At 37.9% G+C, this 12,224-nt stretch overlaps 2 protein-coding genes across 5 annotated transcripts; one reads left to right on the forward strand and one right to left on the reverse strand.

The window, feature by feature from the left end:
• The first annotated feature begins 5,290 nt into the window (after positions 1-5,290).
• snRNP-U1-70K (small ribonucleoprotein particle U1 subunit 70K) lies at positions 5,291-9,997 on the forward strand. Its single transcript, XM_014353936.2, has 7 exons — positions 5,291-5,843; positions 6,127-6,309; positions 6,395-6,457; positions 6,556-6,637; positions 9,020-9,260; positions 9,336-9,700; positions 9,781-9,997. The coding sequence occupies exons 1-7, from the start codon at positions 5,700-5,702 to the stop codon at positions 9,915-9,917; spliced, it is 1,215 nt and encodes a 404-aa protein (XP_014209422.2). The 5' UTR covers positions 5,291-5,699; the 3' UTR covers positions 9,918-9,997.
• Positions 9,998-10,196: 199 nt separating this feature from the next.
• Positions 10,197-11,579, reverse strand: strat (RAB interacting factor STRAT). 4 transcript variants are annotated; one of them, XM_014353986.3, is made up of 3 exons: positions 11,389-11,579; positions 10,949-11,102; positions 10,197-10,871 (listed from the first exon to the last, which is right to left on the reverse strand). In XM_014353986.3, the coding sequence occupies exons 2-3, from the start codon at positions 11,093-11,095 to the stop codon at positions 10,629-10,631; spliced, it is 390 nt and encodes a 129-aa protein (XP_014209472.2). In that variant the 5' UTR covers positions 11,096-11,102; positions 11,389-11,579; the 3' UTR covers positions 10,197-10,628. The 4 variants fall into 4 exon arrangements, with proteins under 4 accessions (XP_014209472.2, XP_089454564.1, XP_014209471.2 ...); XM_089598438.1 differs by having other exon boundaries at positions 11,266-11,579; XM_014353987.2 differs by lacking the exon at positions 11,389-11,579 and having other exon boundaries at positions 10,684-10,732; positions 10,804-10,871; positions 10,949-11,243.
• Positions 11,580-12,224: the final 645 nt, after the last annotated feature.

Here is a 12,224-nt window from a genome sequence, read left to right on the forward strand (position 1 = left end):
CATGTGCATTGCAACTTAGACAATTTTCAAAATAATCTAAATAAAACGTACATGCAGGTTAACTTTGTAGGGAGCTGAAGTTACCGATCGAGGTCTGCCTTATTACGACGGCACTTGTCAAATTGCTAACTTCATCACTATGAAATTATACTACAGTTGCCTCGTTCTCGAGATTACTATGTAGTCACCCTTTCGCCCGCCAGAGGTCACAACTTTAGAGCTAAAAGAAAAAGAAAAGCTAGGGAAGGGGGAGGTATGCCCCCTCTAGTCTATACGCTAGGCGTTCTCTCTTCATATCTTTTCGTTGTGCCACGGAGGTTACACGTATTAGAGAATTCGTCATCATCATGAGTAAAAGGAAAGCCGACAGCTTCGACTTGGACTGCAGGACGCTGCGGAAACAGAGAAAGCTTCTCCTCGAGCAAGTCGCCTTTCTATCATCAGGAAGTAAGCAGAATCTCCGAGATACTGAGGAGGTTGGTTCATGCTCGGACCCATCGGACGACGACTCAGGCGGGAGGTTCTCAGACAAGGATTATGACTCGGAAGACGAAGGTTTTCCCTACCAAGAAGTGACCAATAAAGGTACGTACAGATGTGCTAGTTATTTTTCAAGCGTCATCAGGCATCTCTCATGTATTTAGAGACCATGCCTGCTTCTTTGTTTGTTGGCTTCCCTCATGTATCTAGGGTACTAGCCAGGTATTAATTAAAGTAGTCTCGCATGTATTTCGAGATGTACACCAATACAAGAGTCTCTCAAGCATCTAGAGATTATATCCACTTTCGTGTATGGATGACGAACCTCATGTTTTGATGGTACCGTCCATAGCTTATATGTGATCTCGCATGTATTTCGAGACCTGTCTTAACTCGTTTTTGCATCGCCTTTACTTACACATAGCCTTAAATTCAAGCTATCCGAGGAGTGTCTCTCGTGAGGCTATATATCGATCTTCCAGAGTCGACCTAACCTGCACAGGCAGGTCGCGTAAACAGACCAGAGAACAAAGGTTAAGTCTATTCAAAGATTTCCTTGGTTTACAGAGAAGGAATTGGTAGATCCGGATAACCCCGATCAAATCGATGAGGAGATTCTGAAACTAATCGGAGATGATCCTCTGGTACCAAAGACACTGCCCATGTCCATTCTTCCGTCTCTGTCAACCAGATGGCAATTCTGGTTCCACGAGGGATTGGGAGACAAAGCCAGGGATGACTTACTCGCGAAATACGGCTCACCTTCGGGTCTACAGCCACCGGAAATCAACCCTGTAAGTAATACGCTACCTCTATACAGGGACTTTAGTGGGACTTTGGCATTGTCTCAGACAGGTGATTCGCTTTTCAGGAGCTTGCATCTAAACTACAGGCGAACGCAAAAAACAGGGACGCTGCTATGCTAAAGAGACAGCAGGCAGCGGGGGCTTCTCAGAACGCCTTGGGTGCGGTTCTCTCTAGTCTCGTTAGGGAGACAGAAGGTATCGATCGCTTGGACTGCATCGAGAAACTAAGCGACGCAGCCAAGCTCAATTCGGATTTGATGTTTAGCCAAAACAAGTCTCGTAAAGCGTTTATTTTTTCTGGACTGGAAAAAGATGTTAAAGACATACTAGCCAATACCAAATTGGACAAATGGCTGTTCGGTGACAAATTGGGAGAGAAAGTTTTGGAGGCTCAGAAGATAGAAAGGATCTCCAAATCTCTAAGCAATTTCTACCGCCAATTTGGCGTTGTATAAGCGTAATCCAAGCGAATTTTTGCGTCGATTCGTAACCGTTGACGAAACTTGGGTCCACCACTACACTCCTGAAACCAAAGAACAGTCTAAACAGTGGATTGGACCAGGGGAACCAACTCCAAAGGAGGCAAAAACAATTTTTTCGGCGAACAAGGTTATGGCTACTGTTTTTTGGGATGCAAGAGGTATTATATACATTGATTACCTTGAAAAGGGTAAAACTATCACTGGTCAATACTACGCAGACTTATTGCAACGTTTGAGCCACGAAGTGAAAATTAAACGACCTCATCTGGCGAAGAAAAAAATCTTGTTTCATCACCAGCGCACACGTCAATCGTTGCGATGGCTAAAATCAACGATCTGAAGTTTGAATTGATGCCGCACCCTCCCTACTTTCCAGACCTAGCCCCGATTGACTATTATCTGTTTCCTAACCTCAAAAAGTGGCTTGGCGGTAAGATATTTGCGGACAATGAAGAAGTAATCGAAGCTGTAAAAGGGTATTTTGAGGAGCTTGACGAATCAGTCCATAGAGATAACATTACTAGACTAGAATACCGCTATGAGAAATGTATCAGCCTTGGAGGAGATAATGTTGAGAAATAAAAAAAAAAAATTCTTAAAAACGTTGATTTTTCTTGGTTAGGCCGGAAACTTATCAATCCACCCTCGTACAGCACTCCCCTGAGGAGCTGGAGCGAGTACTGTGATAAGAATAACTTAGATGTTTTGTCTCCAAATAGGGTTAGCCTTTTAAGTTACCTATCAGATCTTTTTTGCAAAGGTGCTAGTTATGGGACCTTGAATTCAGCTAGGTCAGCTATCTCCCTCATCTCAGAGGCAAGCTTAGGACGTGATCAGGTAGTCGCGAGATTTATAAAAAAATAGGGAGCTTTCTCATTGCGGCCATCGAGGCCCAAGTATACCCACACATGGGACGCCTCCATCGTGCTCAATTTTTTGCATCCTTTGTTTCCCTTAGACAGCCTTAGCCTGGAGACTCTGACATACAAGACTGTCATGTTGTTAGCGCTAAGTACGGCCCATAGAGCCCAAACGTTATCAAAAATAAAAATTTCTAATATTTATAATACGCCCAAAGGCTTAGAAATTAAGATAGAAGATAAGATAAAGACGTCGGGTCCAGGCCGCTTTCAACCTTTATTGGCCATACCTAGATTTACAAAAGAACCTAGTTTGTGTGTGGCATCCGCCCTAGATAGTTATCAGAAAACAACTAAAGATTTGAGAAATGAGGCAGAGTTCCTCTTTATTACAATTAAGAAACCACATGGGGCAGCCTCATCTCAGTCAATAAGTAGATGGTTGAAAACGGTCATGGACAATAGTGGTATAAGCACAGGTGTATTCGCAGGCCATTCTACGCGTCATGCGTCGTCTTCAGCGGCCTTTAAAGCCGGTGTAAGCATTGATACAATAAGGCGAACGGCTGGCTGATCGGACGATTCACAAGTGTTTGCGAGATTTTATAACCGACCAGTGATGCCGGATAATTACGAGTTTGCGTCCAAAGTATTTTCCAACAACTGATATATCGTTTTTTGTAAGTTGGATTGTCAATAAACATCCCTGAAAATAAAGACGTTTCCTCTTAGTTTATTCTCCTAAAATTTGCTCCTACTCTGAAAAACTACATAGTAATCTCGAGAACGAGGCGACTGTAGTATAATTAACAAATCAAACGTAATAAAGTTCGATTGTAATTATACGAAGAGCTTCGTTCGAAGAGATTACGTTCCCACCCTTGATTGCAAAAGCAGTCGGATTCGAATTGCATTCGAGCCAACTTCCCACCCATAGTGTTGTAGCAAATTTTAAGGCTCTCATCTCTAAACTTATGAAGAGAGAACGCTTCGCGTATAGACTAGACGGGACATACCTCACCCTTCCCTACCTTTTCCTTTTCTTTTAGCTCTAAAGTTGTGACCTCTGGCGGGCAAAAGGGTGACTACATAGTAATCTCGAGAACGAGGCTCTTCGTTGTCTTCGTATAATTACAATCGAACTTCACTTACAGGTAAGTTCGTTTGATTTGTTAATTCTGTAACATCGCACACATGACTACTTTCAACCAACTGTTTACCTTTTTTTAAGGCTTCAGAGTTAAAACAAGTCGAGTGTGTTATATTCCTAAAGCCTGTTTTTATGATAACATCCATTATCAGATGAATAAATACACTAATTTTTTTCTAATTAATTAATTATTCCTAAAAGTGTGCATCGGTGTATGCTGTTGACGTATAATGTGGGCATGTGGGTACTCGCGGTTGCACGATTTTGACACCAAGGGTGGTGCTGCATGACATGCACCTGGCCAATACCCCCAACCCATGTTAAATCTTGTGGAAGCAAATAGTACCCGTGGCAACCACCGGTGACACCATACCCCCATTTCCATAAAACTCTGTGTTAAAGTCACAGCCAGCGCCAGCCCTCCCCTTGGAGCGTTCCAAAAGCTAAAAATCGCAGGCGCGCGTCTAAAGTGCAGATTTGTTATCGGCTGAAGAGATTTTAGCTGACTTGTGTGATGAGTCTGACAATATTACTGTGAAGGATCCTTTATAAACAAAAACTTTAATTTAATTTAAATAACCTATATATATATATACAATATCTAATACATATATATATGCATAAACATCTGGTCATAACTCAGGTGTACCGATGGCTAATTAACACTATACTTGTGTAAAAAAACCCCATGTCTGAGCCTACGGGCGATGATATATATATGCATATTGGTTTTATAAATCTCCCTTCACAATGTGTATCCTCTTATAAGTTAGAGCAGTTCAGGCGCACGCAATTTTAGCTTTTCAACTCGCTTTTCGAACGCTCCAATAGTGTGCGCCCGCGTTCCCCTATCTTTTGGAATACCCTCTATGCCAAAGGTGGTTAAAGGTGGTCAGGAGCCGTACCATATAACTTTTTTTAGCTTCGTGGGCCTACGTTATAACATGGGCCTGCAAAGCAAAAAAAAGTTATATGGTACGGACCCTGGTCAGTCTTCAGTCGCAGTGGCCGTACCATATAACTTTTTTTCGCTTCGGGGGCCAGTGTTATAACATAGGCCAATGTACAGAAAAATAGTTACATGGTACGGTCCCAGAACACGGGCCGTGAGGAACCCTTCGGCAAGCTAAAGATAATTTCTGGGTCTTTTAACATAGGTCCGCAAAGCGGAGAAAAGTTATTTGGTACGACTGCTGGGACCGTATGTGGTACGGCCACTGATCGGGGCGCTGTAGCCGCACCGCTTACCGCTGCGACGTTGCGCCGCCCTTGTATTGCGGCATTGCGCCTCTCTCCGTCCGTCATTCCGTATGTCCATGACCATAGAAATATATATATATATATATATGTGTATCTACGTCTATTATTACTATGTAGTATACGCTTGTCTTGCATCTGGTCGATCTGGTGTAAGCTGGTGTAAGTAGTATACGAATACGGTATACCGAAGACCGAACGCTGTTTGCTTATGCGGTCTATGGCTGCTATACTATACTTACTTATAAGGTAAGTACAAAGGTTTAAAGTATTGAGAGATGTGAATACTCATCCTGTGTTGTGATCAAGTGCGCGTCAGTAAAGATCATATTTTTGAACCACAAATACTTATTTGTAAAGTGTTACCGCTTAATCTAAGCGTAATGAAAATGCGTGCGTATATTTTATTGTTGGTATCGATTATTTGAGGGCCATATCGAGGGGATCGAGGTCGCGTCGTCGTGTTTGATCGCGTGGTGATTTGCGTCCATCAAAGGACATCAGCGTCCGAATACTGAGAGCATTCGTTTTATCGTAGGTTAAAGTATACTCAAGAGTTATTGTGCACATCTACGTCGTTGAAGTGCGATTTGGAAATAAGTGAAGATACTTTTGAGTCCGTCATACGTTCGACGTCGACGTATGCACGAAAGCAACCCTCATCATGACTCAGTTCCTGCCGCCAAACTTGCTAGCTCTTTTTGCGCCCCGTGACCCGATCCCGTATCTTCCTCCAGTTAACAAACTACCCCATGAGAAGAAAACTTCGGGCTATGTCGGCATAGGCTCCTTCCTCGAGCACTTTGAGGTAGCTAACCTTACTTTGTTGAAATATAGCTCATGTTTATTATTTTTCTTTTTAATACACTATACAGTCGTCCTGCGGACACGAGTACGATATCTCTTGTGCCATTAATTTTATATATAGGCTATAAAAAAAAAAAAAAAGGGTGAATACTTTAGCGAGATTGAGATATGGTAGTCATACTTGGTAAAAAGTAGCCCCTCCTCAAGATCCAATCATAATTTTATGGCGTTATATCGTACTCTCCCTGTCCTGCTGTTTAAATATATTTTATTACTTGCTCCAGGATCCCAAAAATACACCACCCCCTGTACGAGTTGAAACTCGTGAAGAAAGATTAGAACGTCGAAGAAGGGAAAGAAATGAACAAGTGGCCTATAAATTGGAGCAAGAAATTGCCGTTTGGGATCCCGCTGGTGTTCCAAACGTCACTGCGGACCCTTTCAAAACGCTGTTTATAGCTAGAATAGTAAGTCAACGTATTAGCTAGAATTAGTCTATGCAATGACAATCCATCAAAATTTGTTTTAATTTGTTTATCCACTTCTTTCTAGAACTATGATACATCGGAATCAAAATTGAGACGTGAATTCGAAGTTTATGGCGCTGTTAAAAAGGTTGATAGCAAGCTAATTGTGTTTTAATGTTCACCTGAAAAATGCCGATTTAATTTACCTCACATCAATAACACCCATTTCTTTCTTTTGATTTTAAGATTGTCGTCGTTCATAACTCAGTAAATGGAAAACCACGCGGTTACGCGTTCATCGAATATGAACACGAGCGTGATATGCATTGTAAGTACATAATACTATTATCAATCACACAAGTCTAAAAACGGTGGCCAGTTTCATTATTGAATATCGCGTTTTTTAAAACTTATTATTATTAAACTTGATAATCATTAAGTAGCACACCCGAGTTTAGGAGATCATGAAAAATGGAAGCATATCCTTATTAATCTTCCAACGATACAGAAAACCCAATTTTTAGTTTACTTTTCCTTAGGAATAAGCCGACGAGTGAAATTAAATATAATGGATTGCATAATTTTGTAAGGTCAAGCTAGTTATTAATATCGTTTTTATCTTGTTCTTGGTACAGCGTGGTGCAGGCCGCTGCTGCCGGCAACTAGTGCCGTTCACTATTCCATGCAAATACCCTGAATCTGCCTGATATTTTAGGTTTGTATGTGTGGTAAGATCCAGCATACAACAAATATTATTAGAGTCATGAAATACTAACTAGTCAACATTTTTTGCAAAAAAATTTTATTTTATTTCACATGGCAAGGCTTTATAAAGACATAAATTCGTCTGTTGAGAGGATAAAGGAAATAATTTGGTGTCATACTAAGAAATATGATAATCCAGCTAAACATTAATGAAAGTAATGCTCAAATGAGCTCTAAAAATGTGATAATTTGGCCCAACACTACAAAAAATTACTAGATTAAGTTCTCAACAAAATGAAATCATTTGGTAGTAAGTAAAAAGTATTAGAATCAATAATATTTTTAGGGCTCAGTCATATTATTACCCTTGTTAGCGCTTAAACGAGTTATCGCCTTTGTTTTGCTAATTTAAAATCTAATCTAAACTTATTACTTGGACCTTATTCCTCTCGATTGCCGAATAGTGACGTATGCATTTAAATTTACCTTGCCATATTTTACCTAAAAAATTTTAGTTTATTGAAAATGTAACACAAACTTGTGTTGAGAAATACTCTACTTTAATGTTTTATTATTGATTGGCTTATAAACCTTATTGTTATTAATTTCAATTAAGAATACCGATGTTGAAAATGTAGAGTATATTTTGATTTTATTTCGAGTTATGCTTTTTGCAAAAGGTTTATGCACACTTTACATAACAAAAATGCACAGTAACTGAAACAACAATTTGAAAATTTTAAGCTGATAATTGAATAAAATCTAATCAAGGTATAATACGCGCTATAAAATAATGATAATAGCACGGTAAGAGTAAAAAGGAACCGTAAGTAAAAGTAAATTAATAAAGCGCACCAGGTAATCATAAAAATAAATGGTCTTTGGACTACCTGTGAATGAAAACAAGGTTGGACATCTTTTCAACAAACGTTCAAGTTCACTCTGCCGATGTAATCAGCAGCATGTAGTTTTAAGGTACATGGAAAAAAAATTTTACTTTCACTAAACAATATTCTCAATGGATATTATTTGAAACTACCTAGTTGCTCTGTCATCTGATTATAATGCTTGCAAGGGCCCAAGTTGTCCGGTTATTATTGAACTATCTCAAAACTTTTTGAACATTTTCTGTTGTTAAACTGAACGTCAACGCGGTCCCATACTTACAGCCCAAAAAAGTGTGTAAAAATAATATTCTTGCAATTCTACGGGAATAAGCATGTGGTGTATTGAAAAAAAATAATGATACAAAATAAACAGCTTGTTGTATACGTAGTGTAAAAAAAACATCAAGAGATACGAGAAAAGCAAGTGTATTCAAGGGTGTTTTGGAATTATTGGAATTAATATTGGTAGTAACCATAAACATGATAATAATTATGACAATAATAATATTACTTTAAGTGTGCCTATATAAAAAAGAAAAATGATAACGATGATAAATCAATAATTAATTGAATTGGTATTTACTTGATAACAATCTATGATGTAAGAGGAAAGATAAATAAAACTCGTTAAGTTGTAAATGAATTTTATATATCTATATACATATATGTATGAAAATCATTAAAAATTTCATTAGCTTTATCTTTCCTTTTACATAGAAAAATAAAACTATTTGATCAATTGCAAAGTAATGAAATTTTGAGGGAAGTAAATATCATAGTCAAGATTAAAAAAAAAAAAAAAAAAAAAAAAAAAAAAAAAGCATGGAATCAACCAACTAAAAAAGTTTACGCGATAGTAAATTATACATAGGGCTGTAATAATGATGATAATATATTAGGGTCTCTCTCATCAGGCCATAAACAAATATTGCGGGTAGAAGGGAAACGAAATTATGTGATTTTATATAATAATGATGTTACATAGAATTTAAGTATTGTGTGAATGTATGCGTACGTAGGTAACTTATACTTTCTATGTAATGCGATAAGAGGGTGGGATTTGTGGTTGTTGTCGACGAATCATATAAAAACTAAGTGTTAAATTGGTACCATTTTAGCCGCTTATAAGCATGCCGATGGTAAGAAAATAGATGGTCGCCGAGTGTTGGTGGACGTGGAGAGGGCTCGAACGGTCAAGGGCTGGCTGCCACGACGGCTTGGAGGAGGATTAGGTGGTACGCGCCGCGGAGGCCCCGATGTCAACATCAAGCACTCGGGTCGGGAGGACAATGAACGGGAACGTGAACGTTACAGGCTAGAGCGCGAGCGCGAGGTCGTCCGCGGCGCAGACAGAGACAGGTAAGTTGATAATGCTGTACTAATTCTAGAGAGACAGACAGACAAGTACTACAACAAAGACAACAATCGTTTCAGGGATCGAGATCGAATCGAAAGAGAACGCAGAAGGTCCCGGGAAAGAAAACGCCGTTCAAGGAGCAGGTCACGTGATCGCAAGCGTCGGCGAAGCCGCGAGCGGGTGCCAGAGCCCGAGATAGAGGAGATTGAACGTCCTCGAGAACGTCGCGAACGCGACAGAGATCGCAAGCGCCGGCGTTCTAGAAGTGTCGAGCGTGAGCGACTTTCGGAGCGCGAGCGCAGGCGAGACAAGCGTGATCGGGAGCGTGATCGGGACCGCGATCGTCGCGAGCGTAAAGATCTCAAAGACAGGCCCGAACGTAACCATCCTCTTGATGAAGACAACAAAGATGCCATTAGGATCAAGGAGGAGCCACTTGATGGTTTGTAACTGATGGTTTTACTTTTGCTCGCTTGTCGTAGCCATGTATATTTACTCTCCGTTTTATTTTTAATTTTCCAGATTACCCTGACTACAACATGTACTTTGCTCAAGTCAAGTACGAACAGGACGCCGATCAACCAGAAGAAAAGTACAGGATTCCCGATAGTCGATCTGACCAAACGTCGTACAATTACGATTCTGTTCCTGATTATTAAACTAGACTATTTTTCCTCTTTCCTATCCCTTTCCTTCGACCTACTCACGCTGTTTTTTTTTTTTTTTTTTTTTTTTCTTTTTTTTTGGTATAAAAAATATATTAAAAAAAACTCTTTTATACATATATATATATATATATTTACATATATATAAGCACAAACACCAGAGATAATATTAGTTTGTAATATTGTTAAACTAATATTTTTGGTAAATTTTAATTTTCCAGGAAATTAAAAAAAAAAAAAATTACCTGCAAATTTAAAAATAGTGTGCACACATATAAAATAAATGTATTCGAAACAATTGTGTTTTTAATTTTAAACTTCTTATTGTATTTGTACATATGAACACATGATTTGTAACCAAATAGTAATCGCTATTGAATATCAAATGTACATTGTAAAAATAAAATCATTGATTTTTACTGCTGTCATTGATTCAGTTATATTTAATCTCATGTTTAGCATCTTAGTCTTCATTATCGTTCATAAAAAATTTTTCAGCGAAATTTAGATGGTATAAAAATAAAAAATTACCTATAAGCAGATCAAAGTAGTTACAAGTTATTTATAATTTATAATGTTGTTGCATAGTTTTTTAATAACGTGTACATACTTTCATTTAAGAATATGTAATGCAGACAAATAAGTAGTACATAAAAATAGTATCTGTCACGGTAAAGACAATGTTATAATGAAAAATTAAAATGTTTACAGCGCAGGTTTCTGATATTTTACTCGGCTCAAAGCAATATATGAATGAAATGTCGACAAATCTTGCCACCCCACTGGACCTTTTTCACAATCTGCGCATACTAAAAATTTGACATTTTCGGCTTTATAAGTAACCCCGATATTTTCAAAAGAATTTATATTTTCAACCAACCAATATTCATTGATAATTTCTCTTTTATCTACTTCGTCTCGCTTGCACAGCACAAGTGGCAGAGGATACTGAAAAGTCGAATGAATAATGTGAAGAGATATGATGAGATCTTACGAAGAACGGAATGCATGAAAAACATATTTACCGTGATGTTCGTCAATGATGCTGCTCCTGGGTTAAGTATTTTTGATGGGCAGTAAGTGCAACATATAACTTGAGTATTTTTTCCTTGGACGTCTGTCTTTGAGTCACTTGCTCTTGTCGCAATTTCTGCCATAACCGTGCTCGTCATGTATCCACTAAATTTGAATATTGGAATATGTTATTGCAATGTATTGAACAATGATAACATACAAGAGCTGGAGCTATATATAAGACGAAATGTTTGGCATATATATATATATATATATAAGTATACAACGATTCCTTTATCGCCGCATGTATACCGTATACCCAATATACTGTAGTAATCCTCTCTCTGAAGTATCACTAAATAACCTACATAGTATTTGAAAACTCTTCAATTCACAATAAGAGGTACTACAAGAATTGTAGTATTGACAAATGCTTGTATTAATTTCTCACTGTTAATAATTAGTAGGATAGACTTGGAAAAATCCTCATAGTGTTAGAGTAAATCGAACATCATTTAACGAAGTGAGTAGGAAACTGAAGAATCAGAACGGGCAAAAATGAAACGGTTTGGAGCAAATGAACCTGACGTGTCGCACCACTCGCACCGTCACACGCACGAACTTTCATCAGAGAGCGCGGCAGCGCGCAATACAACTTTTATTTGTAGGATTGGCTCACGGAACGAATAATTACTCGACCTCTAATCTCTAATGCAGCTTAACTAAAGTCTCGAACAAATAAATTTTTTTCCCGATACTTAGCGATAACAAAATGTATACTATTTCTACTACGACTATATATAGCTGTAGCTTCATATTATAAATATACAATAGGTACAATTTCACCATTTCACGAAATTACTTTAATACCTAGTACATCATTGTACGATTCTAATCAGTAGTTTAAAATGACGAAATAAGTATTTTCGAAAAAAACTATACTGGACACATTAAGTAGATGAATAAAAAAAAACATGATTTTAGAAATAAAAATTTTTTTTAAATGGCGAAAAAAAATTTCAATTATTGCAAAAGAATTAAGGGGTAAGATTATATCAATGATATCCATTGAGTTCTATAAATTGTACAAAAAACGTTGGCACGTTACATGCGAGATTAAATTTACCGAGTCTATAAATTATTAAATATATCAATTTTTTATAAACCTGTTTCAGTAACATTATATTACTATAGCGCAAGACGCTACATACCTCTACTTCAAGATAAATAAAACAGTTTTACTTTTACCAACTTATTAAATTTGTTAGATTCGCTAATTGTGATTTC

This window comes from Copidosoma floridanum, unplaced genomic scaffold (assembly GCF_036245765.1).
Source record: "Copidosoma floridanum isolate Cflo_tuat_1 unplaced genomic scaffold, Cflo_Japanese_pri ptg000006l, whole genome shotgun sequence".
Lineage (NCBI taxonomy): Eukaryota > Metazoa > Arthropoda > Insecta > Hymenoptera > Encyrtidae > Copidosoma > Copidosoma floridanum.

What these genes read in the sequence shown, in the direction of transcription:
- strat (XM_014353986.3), bottom strand. Translation starts at nt 11,095, where the DNA reads ATGACGAGCACGGTTATGGCAGAAATTGCGACAAGAGCAAGTGACTCA. An exon ending in CATCATTGACGAACATCACG is followed by an intron (nt 10,872 to 10,948) that starts GTAAATATGTTT and finishes TCGACTTTTCAG; the next exon opens with TATCCTCTGCCACTTGTGCT.
- snRNP-U1-70K (XM_014353936.2), top strand. Translation starts at nt 5,700, where the DNA reads ATGACTCAGTTCCTGCCGCCAAACTTGCTAGCTCTTTTTGCGCCCCGT. An exon ending in CGCTGTTTATAGCTAGAATA is followed by an intron (nt 6,310 to 6,394) that starts GTAAGTCAACGT and finishes ACTTCTTTCTAG; the next exon opens with AACTATGATACATCGGAATC. An exon ending in ACACGAGCGTGATATGCATT is followed by an intron (nt 6,638 to 9,019) that starts GTAAGTACATAA and finishes GTACCATTTTAG; the next exon opens with CCGCTTATAAGCATGCCGAT.